Genomic DNA, 18449 nt, shown 5'->3' with positions numbered 1-18449 from the left:
CGCGCGGTTACGCCGACGGCGACGGCGACGCCGACGGCGACGCCGACGCCGACGGCGACGCCGCTCAAGCCGGAAACGGGCCCCTAAGAGCTGCGCTCTAAAAACATGAGGAACACCATGATGGTGCCCTTTTGACGCTCTCTGATTGGCTCCATTAGCTCGAAGTGTCGACAGCGCGCGCGTCTGGGCTGAAGGTAAAACGAAGTCGAGAAACACGGAAAAGCAAAAATAAAGTTTACTTTTTTCGGGTCTTGGGAAGAATAGGTAACGAGTAACGTAACTCCGCTACCCGTTACTCAAAATAAGTAACGTAAGTACGTTTCCTGTCACTGCTTTGAAAAAGTAACGGTTACGAAAACGTAACCCGTCACCGGTAACGCAGTTACTTGTAACGCGTTAGCGCCAACACTCCTCCAGAGGCGCACGCTTAGCTCAAAGTGCCATACAGGTTTCTGTGACGCACTGGGGCCGCTAGCTCGTTCTTGGACGAGCGTCTTGTGACTATTGCGTCCAGACTCTGTTCCACCTGACGACGAATCGAGGCGAACGCTGCGAGCCACCCCATGATCAACAATGTATGGGTAATGAAGCGATGGTGTCCGGGTAATTAACGAACCATAATGGGCACATGTAGCTGTTAGCCCAGAAGACCTTCCAAACTCCGTTCACTTTTAAACTGACGGTGCGGGGGAAGGTAAGTGCTCGTTGGACCAGCCATACGTCTATCTTTTGCCACGATCACGTTCCCACCCAACCCACGGGCAGAAAGCAGGGTCAGGTGCTGAACAGGGAGGCGGTTGATTGGAATTCGGTACGAGCGTAGCTTCCACTGCACTATCAGCTTAGGGATGAGCGGGGTATAGTGCTTGCCTAGAAAACAAATAAAGAATTAAACTGAATACGGTCAGATTGTCACACCGTCCCGCATGCCGGCACCTTAGCGATTGCACTCTGCAGCCCGTTTTGTGTTCTTGCCGTGGTGCATAGAGATTTGGGGCAGGTATACGCGGCATCTCTACTGAAACCTGTTGTGCAAGTAAGAACTGCACATTTTTAGGTTTCAACGAATAAACACGCTGGCCTTGTAACTCTTAGAGGTGGAGGACATACATCTCTCGCAAAGGAAATTGGTGGTTTTATTTTTTGCCGTCCGTAGCGAGCCCCTTACGCTTGCTCGCGCGATCGATGTCGGCAGTGTTACAAAGTGCCAACAAGTGCTTTGAACCTCCACCACTCGGCACTGTAGAACTAGTGCTTTGGGGACCTGTTTTGCATATTTTTTTCAGATGTCTGCGTTTGATAACGTCAGCTTTTTGTTGCTTTTGTCGGTAACAAAATGCAGTCGTAAAGAGCCATTTACCACGTTTAGAAATGAGAGGAATAGAATAAAATGCTTTAGCCAATCCACGGTTGAAAATGGGCCCAGTGTCTTCATTTTTAGGAGTTAAAACATATGGAGTTATCAAAACATCTAATTACCCGGAGCCGCGAAAAGGCGTACAGTGGCTTCGAACGCCGGGAAACTTCCACAGGGAGTGGGTGCGTAGATAACAAAACGGTGCATATACTTTACACGAATTTTGCGGCGGACCCCCGTCCAAGATTCCACCGAGGTATATTACATCCAAGCGAACGCACTCTAACGCCACCTTGCATAGCCTTATCTCCCATTCACTCGGCGCCTTCACCCACTTCGCCGCATCCACAAGACCTGCCCCGTAGAGGCGGTCAATTTTTTTGTTTCTCCCGTGAAAAAACAAATGAAAGGCGGTTCAGTAAACGGCCGCGTGACTATATTTTGACTCCGGCTGCCTACTTTCTTCGCCTTCGCCTGTCCCTCCTCCTGCGTTGTTCATCGCTATACATTTGACTAAAAACCCCGAGTCTGGGACGAGAAGGGACGGACAAACACAAAGTCTCAAACACCGACGCATGCCCGCTACCTGGCGGGTTATCGTTCTTGCGCGGAAGGCGCAGGCTTTAACTGGATTGGGCCGGGAGGCTATGTACCTGGTCATGGCGCTGATGGCGACGGGGCGACCGGCGTCCCTGGCAGCCCTGAAGCTGGCCGCTCCCCGCGTCTCCATGACGAGCACGGGCACGTCGGTCCAGCCGACGCGGTGCATGCCCTCCACGATGCCGCAGAGAAGGCCGCCGCCGCCGGCACAGGTCACCACGGCGCTGGGCTTGGTCACCCCGCGACGGGACAGGTCTTCCTCCGCCTCGACTATCATGGACGCGTGGCCAGACCTAAGCACCGTAATGTGGAGTACAAGGGTCGTTCAAGGCTCATTCACAAAGCAGCGTTAGCTTAGGCTTTCATGCGTTACGTTAGGAGTCACCGTTATAACAGTGCTTCAAATGTAACGCGCAGAGCTACTTCTTGAATTGACTGGCACTCCTCGTACTGAACGCGGGTGTCCTGGGGCCCTATGTTGCACGTTTTGGACTCCCACGGCGACTATGGAGAAGGAAGTGACGTCAACAACGCAGCAAATGCAGATTGGATGTTGACTGATGAGAAATCAGTCAACATCCAATCTGCGTTTGCGGCGTTGTTGACGTCACTTCCTTCTCCGTAGTCGCCGTGGGAGTCCAAAACATGCAACATAGGGCCCCAGGTGATTCTCGACGTAAAAAAACGTAAGCATACCGTTTGTTTGCGTTTCCTTACGTTACGGGAGCTTGTGTACGCTTACTGTTAGAGTCACCAGAACAACCATGCTTCATATAAATCATGGCAGCCGACTCAAGCAGTAGCTTCGCACGTGACATACAAGGCATGAATGTCGCGGTGACCAAATTTATAACGTAACGTGAGTATGGGGCCGGAGGTCGAGCTATAGGGGGCGCTTTATTGAGCTTGTTGTCCACACAGTTCGATGTTTACAAACACAGCATAACTAAAATTTTGAACCTCGCCTAAGAAGGCCTGGGTACGAGCGCTTCGCTCTGACCAGTGCTTTGGTCGAATGAAGAGCTGCCTTCGAATCTTCATCTTCGATTTCTCTGATCAACAACAAACAATAAAATTTGGTTTATTGCCCACACATCTGAAGCGTACCGCTAGAGACGTGACTGTTCGATCTCCTCCCCAATAGGTGAGTAAACGCTGCTGCACAGATGTGCCTTTAAGGACGCATCACACTTGACCATTTCTTACTTTACGTTATGCTGCGTACAACGCATTCAATGCCAATTCGCACAGGGGTGGCTCCTTATGTCATGTTGCGAGCGCTTACGACGAGATAGGACGGTGAGTTACCGTGGCAACCAAGGACAGAAAGCTCGTCGAAACGTAACTTAAGGAGTTGAGCTCGGATCAACGTTTAAAAATTGGTTCACACAGCACCGTTTTCTTACGTTACGTCTAACTTGCAGACATGTACATGTTACTAAAAAAAAGTAATTAAGTTAAGTTACTGAGTATTGACCTCAAAAGTAATTTGAGTAGAGTAGAAATTACTCAAATAAAAGGTAATTGAGAAAATTACTAATTACCGTAAAGAAGTAGTGAATTACTTTTAAAGTTACTTTTGAAGTTACTTTTATATGCCTTTTTTATAGTAAAAAGAAAGTACATAGCTTTTGATCCGTTAGCGAAATTGTGCTAGCCAAACATGTATCGGCTTGTTTTTTTCACAAAAATGCTTTTATTTATTTATTCATTCTTATTTTCAGTGACCTACCAACAGCTTAACGCCTCCTTAGTGGTGCACTTGTCAATGAGTCAATTAGTAGTAAAATGTTAAACAGGATAAAAGCGAAACGTTAGAAAAAAAACAATTTGCATAACAATTTTCACTCCTCTAAACCCACTGATGCCATCTTCATCGACTTCTCTAAAGCATTTGACACGGTTCCTCACCAGCGACTTCTATACAAACTTTCTGAACTTAACATCCATCCATCTCTTATACTCTGGATAGCTGAATTCTTAACTAACCGTAAGCAAGCTGTTCACCTTGGGCATGCCAGATCACCAAGCCTGCCTGTACTGTCGGGCGTCCCTCAGGGCAGCGTACTCGGTCCGCTTTTATTTCTTATATATATTAACGATCTTCCTCACCAGATAACATCATCTATTAGGCTTTTCGCGGATGACTGCGTAATTTACCGTCGCATCACTAACCCTGAAGATTCATTACTACTACAGCAGGATCTAAATGTTCTGTCTCATTGGTGTAACACGTGGCAGATGAAGGTCAATGTAACCAAGAGTAAACTTTTAACATTCACTGGTCAGTGATCTCCTATTGTACGTAACTACACCTTACTAACACTGCCTCTCGAAAAAGTACCAACTTACAAATATTTAGGCGTAACATTTTCTGATGACCTAACTTGGAATACTCATATTGACAATGTAGTGGCTAGTGCATGCAGATCTCTAGGATACATCAAACGTAACCTATACCCCACTCCCCGTTGTGTTAAACTAACTGCCTATAAGACTTTCGTCCGATCAAAATTGGACTACGCCAACTTTATTTGGTGGCCTCATCAATCATATCTCATTACTAAACTCGAATCGGTGCAAAACAAGGCCTCACGTTTTATAACACACGACTACTCGCGAACGTCAAGCGTAACTGCACTAAAATTCAACCTCGACCTATGCCCTCTATCTCAAAGATCTCAACTTGCTCGTCTTGTCCTTTTTCACAAAACTTACTATTCCTCTTCTGATTTTCGAAACACCAACTGTTACCCATCACCTCACATCTCCTTGCGTCATGACCACAGCCTAAAAATTAAACCTCTATTCGCCAGAACTAATAAATTCCAAAATTCCCCATTTTCTCTCGCTGTTACTAACTGGAATTCCCTTCCTGAATCCATAGTACGTGAATCTAACCCTAAGACATTCCGTGAACTATGCAAGGCACACCTGAAAAGCGTTGATCCTTAACATGTTTATCTGCTAATTATTTTTTATACATGTTATGTTCTGATATCTGTCCAATTAGTTTGTAGTTCTTTTGTTTTCTTTTTGCGTTTTCGTATTATTTACCTTGTCGTCACTTTTTTGCCATCTGTATATGTCATTTGATCCCCCCTCATGTAATGCATTTCATTTGAAATGCCTTTGAGGTAAAATAAACTGAACTGAACTGAATAGCGTCAACACACTTCCAAAATTTATGCTCTTCATCAAAAATATCACGACTAGCATTCCCACAAATCTGTTCTAAAAGGTTATAAGTCAGTGGTAGGCGTGTCATGGGTGCAGCATGGTAAAAATCGGTAGGGTAAAACAAAGTCTAAAGTCTACAAGACTTACGAGGAACGTGCAAGTATAGATGTGACTGAGTAGCTCTGGAGAATCAATTATAGGGTGATTTCAGAAAAGATCGACCCAAGGATGGCTAGTCGACATTTTCAAATCAACTGATGTTTTTATAGGTTATTGTCTAGTGTCTGGTATGAACGAATCCAAACTTAGTTTTGACTAGAAAAAATACTTGGGGACAGGAAAAATCGTAATGCATGAGGTGGTGGACAGTTGCATTAACGCGCACTGATGGAGGGGGCCCGTTTGAGAGCGAATAACTAAAGCGATAACATTAGGAGAACTCTAATACGTTTTAGGCGCAAACTATGGGTATAGCTTGCTTGTAATATAAAGTAATCATATTTATTTAAAATTTATTTATTTTTCTAAAAATTGACAAACATGCCTGCTCGAACGACAAATGGCAAACTTTGGAGGTCTGTATCTCATGAAATAATTTAATCATTATGATATAATTTGCAGATATTATTCTACTAATATATAGCTAATATTTAAAAAATAACTAAGGTATCTGTGTGATACAATAGTTAGGATATATTTAGTCAAACATGGGAAAAAAATCAAACAAAGAAAAATTCCGATGCGAATAAAAAAAAAACACCACCCTCGATTTTTTTTAAATTTAGGTAACCTGTTATACTCTATTTCGGCATTCATTTCCATTAAAAACATGTTGCATCATTTTATGGAGAAAGAAGATACAACTCCCCAAAGTAGGGTCCTTTTTCAAAGCCTACACTTAGCAGTGTTTTGTACAAGAACTGACTCTGAGTTCCAGTTTCATGAAACCAACACACATCTTTTATATATTTTTATTCAGATGAGGCCAATGATAACTAAAGAAATCGTTCACACACTTAAATTAAGGAGAAACTACTGTGTACAAAGAGGTATCATATTACGGACTAGTGATCCGAGAAAAGATCATGCAGCCATCGGCCACTAGGAACTTTGTTTACTTTATTCTCCTGCGACACTATATGCTATTCCCTCTTCCGCTCTACCTTCATCTCTCTCTCTCTCTCTCTCTCTCTCTCTCTCATATATATCCCTGATATATATCCAGAACAAAAACATGTTCAAGCATTCCCTTTCTGCGTGGTAGTGTTCTGTGGCTAGCAAAAATCATTTCCTCGCTAAGCTCACGATTATGGCAAAATAGTGGCCGGAAACCGCAGACGACACTCGTTGCTAGTTCTGGCAAAACGGCCGATACAATCTTTTTTTCGCATTTCCCCGCTCGCTGTCAAGGACAAGGGGGTTCGCTTCAACCAGCAAAACATGGCCGCCGACGCCTGTTTACTGAGCAGTCATGCCTGTCGCCATCTCACTCGCTGGCGTCACGGGCGATAATATCAGGCGCAAAGGGGCACACCAACCGGCAGCATTATCCCCCAAATACTCGAGCCTCGCGTAAATACATAGAGTGTAAACGCTGTCGCCATGTTATCGTAGTAAGACCGCCCCGCCCCCCCTCCCCCAACGGGGGACTGCAGTACGCGACGGCGTACTAACACAACGGCGACGATATCGACATCGCGGGCTCCGAATTTTCCCATAGTTCTACTCCACGGGCATTTCTCGAAACGCTTGATATTGTGTACGCCCGCCTGGAAGGATTTCAGGCGCGTAGTTAAGATAAGGCGGTTCTCCGCGGCAAAAGAAAGCAATTTCACAAAAGCTTAAAAGCGGCGGCGACGCGTGTGCGGTGAACGCTTGTAGTTTTGGTGTAGACAGGGTGTGTGTGTTCTCGTTGTTGACACCAGCCGGCGATAAGGCACTGCAGGCGGTAGCTCAGTACAGCAAGGGCAAATCCGAGTGACCATCAACGTAACCCCACCGCCAACCCCTCGCGAACCGGTCGCCGACACGGCTCAGGCTGTGTCATGAACCACGTGGTAGAAGCTCGGGTGCTTTCATATCAGCGCGTGGAGGGACGACACTGCAATTCCGGAAAGTCTTTTTCGAAGGCCGCTGACCACAATTTTTTGTCTGGAGACTTTCCCTCTTTCTTCCTTTGAAGTGGATCAAGCTTTGCCGACAGCCTCAGTTGTGACCTCTCTTTTCAAATGTACGTTTGCAGTGAGTGAGCTCCTCAGCCTCGGACTTGTCACTTGTGCACCCAGTAGTTCTTTCACTTGGCAATTATATGCCATCAGTTGGGGTTTAATTTCTATTATTTATGTATACATTATGAAGACGTCCTGGAGCTCCGAACGAGTGTTTTGTGCAGATTACTTTTGCAAACACAAAAAGACTATACCAAAGCAGCGGAATTTTCGAAGTGTTGGCGAGTTGGACCTAAACTCGTTGAAGCAAATTCTTCCGCCTGACTGTTCCACCAAAGTGAGTGCGACGGACTACCTGTGCTACCATTGCTTCATGCACATCACTAAGGAGATCTCGATGCGAAGCTCAGAGCAGTGCCCTGACATATTTGTGCCAGCTGAAGAAGCAATTGAAGATCTAAATCGCAGCATACTACCTACAGATGTGTCGCCGCTGAGACAACCAAGCGTCGTAAGAAGTCGGGACAGGCCTGCCTATGTCAAGAGAAAGCAGACAGAACTGGAGCAGGTTGCTGTCAAGAATATACGCTCAAGGCTACGTATTGCGTACGACAGGGACGCACCATCGGGGTCGTCCGAACCAACATGCTCCACATGCACTGAGTGGGTGGACAACATTCGGCAGGCCTTTGAAACCGCCACCTCTCTCCGGGAACGTTGTCAACTGCTTACACTCCTGCTGTCAACACTGACGAAGAATGAGGTTCAAAAGATGATTCCACAGGCCTCAATGTACCTCATCAGTAAATCCCGAAAACTCAAGGAAAAGCATGGCGTGTGGTATGAGCCGGATCCTTACACGAGGTGCAAGGTGAGCCCTGAGAACCTGTCTGCTGCCCTAGAGTACTTCACGAAAGACGAGCTACAATGTTCGCGCCAAAGTCCCAACCAGAAGGACGTCATCTCTGTCATGCTCAACGGAGAGAAAACGTTCGTGCCAAAGCGCTTCATGACACGCTCAATACGAGAGGCCTTCCGTATATACAAAGACAAGCATCCCGATTCCGGCGTTGGGCTAACGAAATTTTATTCGTTGCGCCCTAGATGGGTCCAATGTATTCCACACCAGGAAGTGTGCGTTTGTGTGCGCTGCGCCAATTATTATCTTTGTATTGCCGCTCTAGAGAACGTTACAGGCTCAACATTCAACACTGGTGAAATGAACTCGGCATTTCTGTGCGACCCAGCAACAGAACTGTGCCTTCAAAGAGACTGTGATCACTGCCCAAAAGGCCAGTTTCTTACACTCCAGGAACTTGATATCCCGGAGGATGAAGAGATTGTGCTTGCAACATGGGAGTCCGGCGACCTTGTGAAAAAAATTTTGGAACCTGAGACTTTCCTAAAAGTCATCCAAGTGACGGTTGGAAGTTGGGTACTTCACAACCATATCCGGCAAACGCAAGGTAACGCGATCTACGATGAAAAACAGTGCATGCAACGCGGGAGCATTGTCTTTCATTTTGACTTTGCTGAAAACTGGACCATCGTGCTTCCTGACGAAGTGCAAGCATATCACTGGGAAAAAAAAACAAGTTTCGATATTTACATGTGTAGTGACGACAAGAAAATCTACAAACAGCTTTGCTATCATCAGTGAGGACCTGTGTCACGACGCCGCTCACGCTTGCTTGGCTCTAGAAAAAGTGAAGGAGTGGGTTGAAGACAACGTTGCGGTATACTCGCACGTGACGTACGTAAGTGACGGCGCCGCCAGTCATTTCAAGAATCGCTACCAGCTTCACCAATTTGCAAAGAACGATTGCCCACAAGCCCAGTGGTTATTTTCTGCATCTGGACATGGGAAAAATGCATGTGACGGAGTTGGCGGACTCGTGAAGCACCAGGCCACGCTGAACAACCTGAGAGAACGTTCAGTAAGCGCAATTCAGACGGCCAGGACAATGGTGAGCGTTCTATCAAAGAAACTGAAAGGCGTGCATCTTGTATATCTGGACGAAAATGAGGTTGTTCGGTATCGTGAACAGAAAAAAGAAGAGTGGCTGACGGTGCGCGCCTTCCCTGGCATTCAGTCTTGGCACGCGTGGCGGCTCAGCAAGTCATCAACAGAAGGGACCTGTGACGTATATGTAGCACGGACAGTCGGATCTGCTTGGAAGCAACTTTATTAAATGGGTACAGCGAGGAAAACCTTAGCGAAAAGTGCCGAATTTGATTTCCCAAGGACTGCTCATTTTGAATGCAGGGGCATCTTATTTATCACATTTTTCTTCACGGGGTATTTAACCTACTGTTTTTGTTGGTGGTTACTAATAATTTTTATCTGATCACTATAAAAAAAATCCCAAAATGTTATCCTCGAGCAGGATAAAATATATCGGCTCGCCACGATTCATTCATACACCGAGAGCATCGAAGCTGCTCCAGTTAGGCACTATGGCATCCGTCACCTGAAATTGTTTGTAATCGTAAATACACAGCCAACCTAAATATCTTACTATTATATCTTTGTTTTTGTGTGTGGAAGTAAAGTTATTTATTTTACTCTAGATGTAAAATATACCGGAAGGTACAACTTCACACTGCATCATCTTTTCTCAAATCATTAGTCTCTAATATGATACCACTTTGTACGCTTGTGTAAAATTCTGTATATAGTTTCTCCTCCCTTTTACTGTGTGACCGATCGCTCTTTTTATCAATGACCTCATCTGAATAAATGTATATAAAAGATTTGTGCAAGTTTCATGAAACTGGAACTCAGAGTCACTTCTTGTATAGGACACTGCTAAGTGTAGGCATTGAAAAAGGACCCTACTTTGGGGAGTTGTTTCTTCTTTCACAGTGCAATGATGCAACATGTTTTTAATAGAAATGAATGCCGAAATAGAGTATTACAGGGTACCCAAATTTAAAAAAAATCGAAGGTGGCGTTTTCTTTTTATTCGCATTGGAATTTTTCTTTGTTTGATTTTTTTCCCATGTTTGCCTAAATATATTGTAACTATTGTGTCACTCAGATACCTTATTTATTTTTTCAATAATAGCCATATATTAGTAAAATAATGTCTGCAAGTTATGTAATAATGATTAAATTATTTCATGAGATACAGATTTCCAAAGTTTGCCATTTGTCGTTCGAGCAGGCATGTTTGGCAATTTTTAGAAAACTAAATAAATTTTTAATAAATATTATTACTTTATATTACAAGCAAGTTGTACCCATAGTTTGTTTGTAAAAAGTTTTAAAATTCTCCTAATTTTATTGTTTTAATTATTCACTTTCAAACTTGCCCCCTCCATCAGTGCGCGTTATTGCAACTGTCCACCTCTCCCTGCCTTACGATTTTTCTTGTCTCCAAATTTTTTTTTTGTGGTCAAAACTAAGTGTGGATTCGTTTATACCAGACACTAGACAATGTCACATAAAAACATCAGTTGATTTAAAAATGTCGACCAGCCACCCTTTGGTCGATCTTATCTGAAATCACCCTATACCATTTACAATTTTAGCTGGTCGTGCTTCTGCGATCCTAATTGTTTTGTACTTTCTTGTTTGTTTCGTCAATGATGTAGTGCAAATGTGTAATTTCTACTTTGAGGCTTAGCACCACCTGAGCTTGATTTTTTTTTTATAGTGTTCGCTTGTCCACAGTGTTGCGTAAAGTACATCTAAAAGTACGTACATGAAGTAAAGTACAAAGTAAATGAGAGGTTATGTACTTCAAGTAAAGTAGTAGGTACATCGGGTGCAATGTACTTGAAGTAACTTACTATAAATGCAATATATTTCAAGGTAACGTACAAGTACTTTTAACACAATCTTTCATGATGCCCTTTCATTCCCTGTACAGTGTTTTTTTAACTGGTATGCATTGCTCCAGGGGTAATCGGAGGTGCATCAGTTTTTTTACGGAAATGGCAGCAAATATTGTATAAAGTCAAGTCGCCGCAGAGTAGTTGTTTTACTCTAGCTGACGAGCTATTTGACACAACCGACTTATAATTATATGTGTCGGTCTTAAAGCCGCCATTACTTCACTCGGAAAATGACCAGATGACATCTCGAAAGAGCGCGTTTTCAGACAACGATACGCCATTTTTTTGTTTTCAAATTCAGGGAATGTACATTGAAGTCGGAAGCTTACTCGCAAAGTGCAGGTACATGCCCAAAAAAATGTACTTCAAGTAAAGTACAAGTTTTCTAAGCAGTAGTACTTTAAGTACCATGTACTTAGAGTACATCCCAACACTGCTTGTTTATTATTTTTATATAAAAACGTTGGGGAAATTACTAAGGTTTTTCGAACGATCTTCGAATCGTTTAAGATCTGCATATTTTGAGTTTTGGAAGAAAAGGCAACGTTAAAAGGTCCCCTCTGCGTTGACCTTTAGCACGCGATTCTTAGAGTACAGCGCAAATAATGGGAGCACCAGATGAGCTTCAGAGCAGGTGCTGAATTTTGTTGCTGCTTTGAGTGAGGATGCAGTGTGTACACCTCCTGTTGTGGGCGAGAGTTTCTACGTTCAGGAGAAGCGGAGACCAGCCCTTTCCTCAAATGGGTCAAGTCTTCTTGAGGGTCGGGACACAAAGAAACGCCGCCACTCTTGCGTCGTGTCTGTTTCCTCCCCATGCCTCGTAGCAGTGTTGTTGCAGTGGGGGGGGGGGCTCTGAAATTTTTGGGGGGTTTCGGACTCTCCTTTCCTACGCCACATGCTTCCCTTCTTTGCAAATATCAGCTGATCTTCCAATATCTTATCTCTTTTGTGCAAGAATGTTTGCTGATAGGCAAAAGAAACACTAAAATTCGAAAGTAATTTGTAATTTGAGTAGAAGTTACTTAGAAAAAATATTTAAAGTAAACTACTAATTACCGAAATACAAATGTAATTGAAAGTTACTAAACTACTCAGAAAAGTAGTTAAACTACAGTAACTTGAGTAGAGTAGTTGAACTACGTACAAGTCTGCGTCTAAGTAACCGAAACATTCGTGTCTCGAATGTCGCGTGCCACGCTACCTTGTCGAATTATTAGCCACGCTTGATATGAAGTACACATATACCGGTGGTTTGTACGTAAGCTTACGTAACGTAACGTAAGGAATCGAGGCTGTGTGAACCAGCCTTTAAAGCGGAACCGAGCGACTCCTTACGTTATGTTACGACGAGGTTTGTTACTCATGGAAACTCGCCGTTGATCTTGCCGTAAGCATACTACATAAGTATACTCTGTTTCATACTTAGCGTGCAACGCTGTCAAAGCTACTTGCGCGAGCGCGTGGCTTCATCTATGGTTTTGTTTGCGCGAGAACGCGTGCAAATGATAACGAGATCAAGTCCAATGCTCGCGCCAATAGCTTTGACAGCGTTGCACACTAAGTATGAAACAGAGTATAGTAACTGAACCGGCACCATGACAAAACAGCACACGACATAACAGCACGCGACGAAACAGCACGGTCAAAACAGCACGCGTCAAAACAGCACAGCGTCAAAACAGCACGGCGACAAAACAGCACGCGTCAAAATAGCACGCGACAAAACAGCGCAGCGTCAAAACATGACATTGACAATATAACTAGGGTTCGGCGTTTTCGGTTTGTATTATTTGAAATTCCGTGCACTTTTTTTTCGTTTTTTATTCCAAACAAAAGTTTTCGGTTTATTGCGGTGAATATTTGTAGACTCATAAACTTCTCAGTTATATTAGGCTTATTGACGAAAACCAGTATACTAACGAAAATGCAATAATTAAAAGCGTTTGTGTAAAATGTATATTGAGTACCACGTACTGGTCTTCTTATTTGTTGCCGTCTTTGGCAGCCGACGTGACCTGTTCTGTAAAATGCACTGGGGCCTTATCGTATCTGACATTATCGTCGTGTGCTCGTACTTGTACACAGGACTAGCATGAGCTCCAGTACCACTTCGGTCGGAGAGGCAAACATCAAAATGGAGAAATTAGCAAGCATTGTACTCTGTGCGTTTTCCCCCATTTTCACAACTGCGAGAGGTGATAAATTCGCGCCGACTTCAGAAATGACAATAAAACACTCGTATTTATGCCCTCCTCTAATAGACGGAAGCTAGGGGTGTTAAACAATGCGCGGCATCTACGGACGCTCTTGATTTTCGCTGTTTGATTTCACGATTAAACTCTCTTCTTTTAACTTAGAATTCGGCACAAACCTCTGTCAGGTGAAAAACCCAGATTTCGTCCTGAGGACCCCTGCGCCCCCGAAGCTTATGTTGAAAGTTGAACCGAACTCGCAGACGCACTGAAAACTGCGAAAGGAAGTTGTCATGTGGTCAGTAATGAGTAGGGCTCCGTGTTTTCGGAGTTTAGTTTTCGTCAAGTTCGGAGGGTGTTTTTCAGAGTTTATTTTTCGCCGAAAATTCGGAGTTTATCGGAGTTTCTTTTTTTTTATTCCGAATTCTCCGAAATTTGGAGCTCAAATTCGCAGTGTTTCTTATTAAAAATAAACAAACAATATCCAAATGTAAACGTATGCTGGACGAAAAAAAAAAAACGCGATTGTATCAAATAATATTTTCTTCAGTCGGATTTGGCGTTGGTGCCATTACTACTGGCAAAACTAATTTGTCCTAGAACAAAAGTGGCACACAAGTGTTATTTCGATAAACGTCGATACTTTAAAATCAATAACCTACATGAGGTAGTCGCTGGGAAGCCTGTATTTATTCCATGCTATTCCATCAACCTACGGCGCGGCCGCAAGAGATAGAGTGGAAAAGAATGTAATAGAGAAGTTTCAATTGTCCTCTTTTTCACTTTATGTAATTTCTATGGTCCATAGCTTTCGCGGTTACAAAACCACAACCTCTCCTTCCCCTCAGGCACAAATAGTATGACCCAAACCAGAAACATAAACAGTAACTTTTGTCTTGACCCGATAGTGCATTGACCTGTTGTCCTGACCGAAATTCGAAAGATATGTGTGGTGGCATTTTCCCAGGACATTTACTCTACGCGCTGATTAAACCATTAATTGTAAAATATATTTGTGTGTGTGTGTGTGTGTGTGTGTGTGTGTGTGTGTGTGTGTGTGTGTGTGTGTGTGTGTGTGTGTGTGTGTGTGTGTGTGTGTGTGTGTGTGTGTGTGTGTGTGTGTGTGTGTGTGTGTGTGTGTGTGTGTGTGTGTGTGTGTGTGTGTGTGTGTGTGTGTGTGTGTGTGTGTGTGTGTGTGTGTGTGTGTGTGTGTGTGTGTGTGTGTGTGTGTGTGTGTGTGTGTGTGTGTGTGTGTGTGTGTGTGTGTGTGTGTGTGTGTGTGTGTGTGTGTGTGTGTGTGTGTGTGTGTGTGTGTGTGTGTGTGTGTGTGTGTGTGTGTGTGTGTGTGTGTGTGTGTGTGTGTGTGTGTGTGTGTGTGTGTGTGTGTGTGTGTGTGTGTGTGTGTGTGTGTGTGTGTGTGTGTGTGTGTGTGTGTGTGTGTGTGTGTGTGTGTGTGTGTGTGTGTGTGTGTGTGTGTGTGTGTGTGTGTGTGTGTGTGTGTGTGTGTGTGTGTGTGTGTGTGTGTGTGTGTGTGTGTGTGTGTGTGTGTGTGTGTGTGTGTGTGTGTGTGTGTGTGTGTGGGTGGGTGGGTGGGTGGGTGGGTGGGTGGGTGGGTGGGTGGGGGGGGGGGGGGCGGGGGGGGGGGGGGATTGGCATATCGAAATTCAGAGTTTATCAGATAAATACGAATAGATGAAACTTTTACCGGCGGGTGTTTTTCGAATTTATCCGAAAACACGAAAACGTAATTATGAGTCACATCCCCCCCCCCCCACACACACACACAAACACACATACCACTCCAAACGCCCTGGAAAATTCTGAACTTTTTCAGTTAAGCCTGAATGTAGAAAAATGAATTCGGCGTACTTTTACCGGTTATATTCGCTTTAACCCGAAAACGATGAACCCTAAATATAGCGTTTGAAGTAAAAAAAAAAAAAAAAAAATGCACGTGCAATCCCGTCGCCGCCAGCGTACGTTTTTTTTTTTTTTTTCTCCACTAGCTGTTAAATAATGCCATGCAGTGTCCAACCCTTTTTCTTTACGTTCTGTTTTGTTTTCATAAAACGGCACCTATTACAGCCTTTTTACATGCGTGCTGTTTTTCGTTGTGCTGTTTTGACGACGTGCTGTTTTGACACGTGCTCTTCTGTCGCTGTGCCGTTTTGACGCCGTGCTGTTTTGTCGCGTGCTATTTTGACGCGTGCTGTTTTGTCGCCGTGCTGTTTTGACGCTGTGCTGTTGTGACGCTGTGCCGTTTTGACGCGCGCTGTTTTGACCGTGCTGTTTTGTCGGGTGCTGTTTTGTCGTGTGCTGTTCTGTCGCGTTCCCAACTGAACCAAAGGATTTAGTGTCCATAATAAGTGGCGCACGTTTTTTCCACGAGCTGTAAAATATTTGTCCACGCGGGATGGCCGAACTGCATGGGTATTCCTCGCTCACAACATGAAATCTAACGAGTCTCGTCAATCGAACAATATATTTTACGTATCCCACGGTGCCGCGTTATCCGAACGTAATTTGAGAAAGGTCTCAAATAACACATCATATCTAATATACAGTGTCCGCGATAGTCACTTCACGATGATCGGACGGAATACGGCTTTGTTTTGAGGCACGTTTTGAAGAGAGCGGCTTTTTTTGCACAGCACCAAAGCAAATGAACGAACGTGGCTATTCCGTCCCCATACTCCAAACCCGACCCAATCAGCTATTTTTCGCGAAACCCGGGAACACAGCCGGGAAGGCTTTTCGTAGATTATCTCAACAGAAATAATCCTCGAACAACGTCGAACGGCCCACGTCCCGGGCTGCTTGACCTTCGCTCTCTTAGTTCGTTTCCCGCGAAGGCCGAGCAGGCTACGACCCCTGGTAGTCCCTGGTTTTCATAGTGGAAGATAACACAAAACGAGTAAGCATCCTGAACAGACAAATAAAGTAAAAACTTTCAAGAAAAGCCGGCGAACTCTGAATGCACGGGAGTCCTGCTGACAGGGTTTCCACAGCTCAGGCGGGAGACAAAAATTTCTGGCTGATAGGGGCCGCACGAGTCGCAAAATGACGGCGGCCAGAGAGCTCTTTTTGCTCTCTGGGCGGCACCATTTTGTTCGACCGCAGCGCCCTCTCCACACATCCGGGAAGTTCACCGGGTTCGGCGGGGTAAAACGAGAGAGAGGGCACGCGCCCGACTCCGCTAGCAGACGACAAACCGGGAGGTTGCCGTTCTCCATCTTTGGGCTGTATCGGCGGGCTCTACCGAACATCGAACTCTCGCTCGTGGCTGCCGTTGTGAAGTGGTTCGCGTTCTTAGAATAGTTGTGGCTACTCCAAAATCAGCCTATAGCTCTCTGTTGTTCTATTTTGCTAAATGATCAACTAGCATATCTTTTTTCCGTAACTTAAATAGCAGTTGAGTCAGCCGGCAGTACTACCCTCAACTACTGCTTGTATTGCGGCAGGAGAGCACGTTTTATTTATTATTTCAGACTTCCACTCATGGTCGCTAAAGGCCTACACCAGTACGAACTTTTGTATAGTAAAAAAGGCACAGCAACCGGATTTACTTTTCGCCAAAGAGACCGGCCAATCTGACACAGTTTTCCCTATTTTTGTTTTTATTTGCACGCAGGTAACAGCGCAATTGGACCCTGTGAGTCTTTTTATCTAGCATAATATTACATGACAACTGGCATACCAAAATCTGCGCATCTGCGCTTGAAAGTTCCAAAATGACACGATTTTAAACAGAGTTTGCACGCCAGCCGGACACCGTTTCATGACACCTTGAAGCTTTAGCACCCGCAAAGCCACCCACTCTTTCCACTTCAGCCCAACGAATGCTGGAGAGGATGCGGGTGGAGAGGAGAAAGCCACAATGCACTGCGAGCAGGAAGTTTGTGGGTGAGGCTTCCCTTCTACTGCTTATGCTGCAGCATACTCTGGAAGTTAATTAGGCGTAAAGCAATTGTGTTTATACTCTTTAAAAACTCACTTCAGTAGCTGTCTTCATGTGTTTTTGTTGGATAATATCTTTTCTTGTAAATCCCGGGGAAGATTTTTTTTTTTTTAAATATATTTTGATTTAAAAAAAGGCAAATAAGCCTCGGTATCTTTATTTTAGCCATACAGCGTTACGGTGTCCCCGAATTCAGGGTTTGTCTTTCTTCGCCGGCCCTCTCTGTGGCGCGCCAGAGAGCTTGCCAGCACTTTGGCAAGGAGGAGGGAAAGGGGGTGCGACAGGCCGAAAAGTGCCGATCTGTGACAGGCATATTAAATATGGACGAGCCATTGCCCGCATTCGAGCGGATCGAGCGGATTTAGGCATATGCTCGACAGTGGGAGGAAAAGCTTATAGTTCAGTTCGCAGTCTCAGCAAAGAAAATGGTAACTATAAGCCAGAGCCAGCCTTCATGCGCTCACAGAAGGTGTACAATGCGCGAAACTGTTAGTGCAAACACAGCACGGAGGCTTTTTTTTTCAGACAGGGTACTGACGGGCGAGCGAGGACCATTCACCCCTCATGCCGTTTTTATAGATGTCCTACAATTCTAAGAACAAAAATAGGGAAAAACCGCCGATCGCTTCTTTTTACTAACAGTGTCGCGTCATGTAAACATATATAAAAGCGAGCGCGCATTCCCCTGTTGAAAAAATGGAACGTGACTTACCAGACAATGGGGTTGTCGAACGGATGGCAGTAGTAGCCTCCTGCGTGAGAAATAAGATATCGTATGCACGAGAAAGGTAATTGAAACCGAAACACGGAGCGATTTTAAATACAATTTCAAAGGTTCCACAGATGACCTATTCAAGTTTAATGCAAAGAATAAATGGAAAAAAACAGTATTTTTTCGGTGAGCAGAAATTCAATTCCACGTAAAAAAACTCAAAATAATAAAGTTTTTTTTTTGTTGTTGTTGTTGTTGTTTTTTTTGGGGGGGGGGGGGGGGGGGATGGAGGGAGAATTATGGTAGATAGAAGTGCAAGTTCACTGACCAGAATACGAAAGTAGCCTCGTCTGTCCTGATTCTCATATGGTATTTTTTATAGCTACCGATGTTACAGGGTGTTTCACGGAATGCCGGCCAACTTGCTGCTGCGGACAGTGTA

At 44.4% G+C, this 18449-nt stretch overlaps 1 protein-coding gene across 1 annotated transcript in view; it reads right to left on the bottom strand.

Moving 5' to 3' along the window:
- LOC115328560 (serine dehydratase-like) overlaps positions 1-18449 on the bottom strand; it is a 70168-nt gene that overhangs the window by 23536 nt on the left and 28183 nt on the right. The window contains exons 4-5 of the mRNA XM_029989816.2: positions 18008-18047; positions 2011-2250 (exon numbers count right to left, since the gene is read on the bottom strand). Of these exons, the coding sequence (XP_029845676.2) occupies positions 2011-2250; positions 18008-18047 (280 nt within the window). The remainder of the gene's footprint in view (positions 1-2010; positions 2251-18007; positions 18048-18449) is intronic.

The sequence above is a fragment of the Ixodes scapularis genome, unplaced genomic scaffold (assembly GCF_016920785.2).
Source record: "Ixodes scapularis isolate PalLabHiFi unplaced genomic scaffold, ASM1692078v2 PGA_scaffold2__306_contigs__length_199485367, whole genome shotgun sequence".
Lineage (NCBI taxonomy): Eukaryota > Metazoa > Arthropoda > Arachnida > Ixodida > Ixodidae > Ixodes > Ixodes scapularis.
Note: the sequence above shows the minus strand (reverse complement) of the source record. Positions and strands in the feature narration are given on the sequence as shown.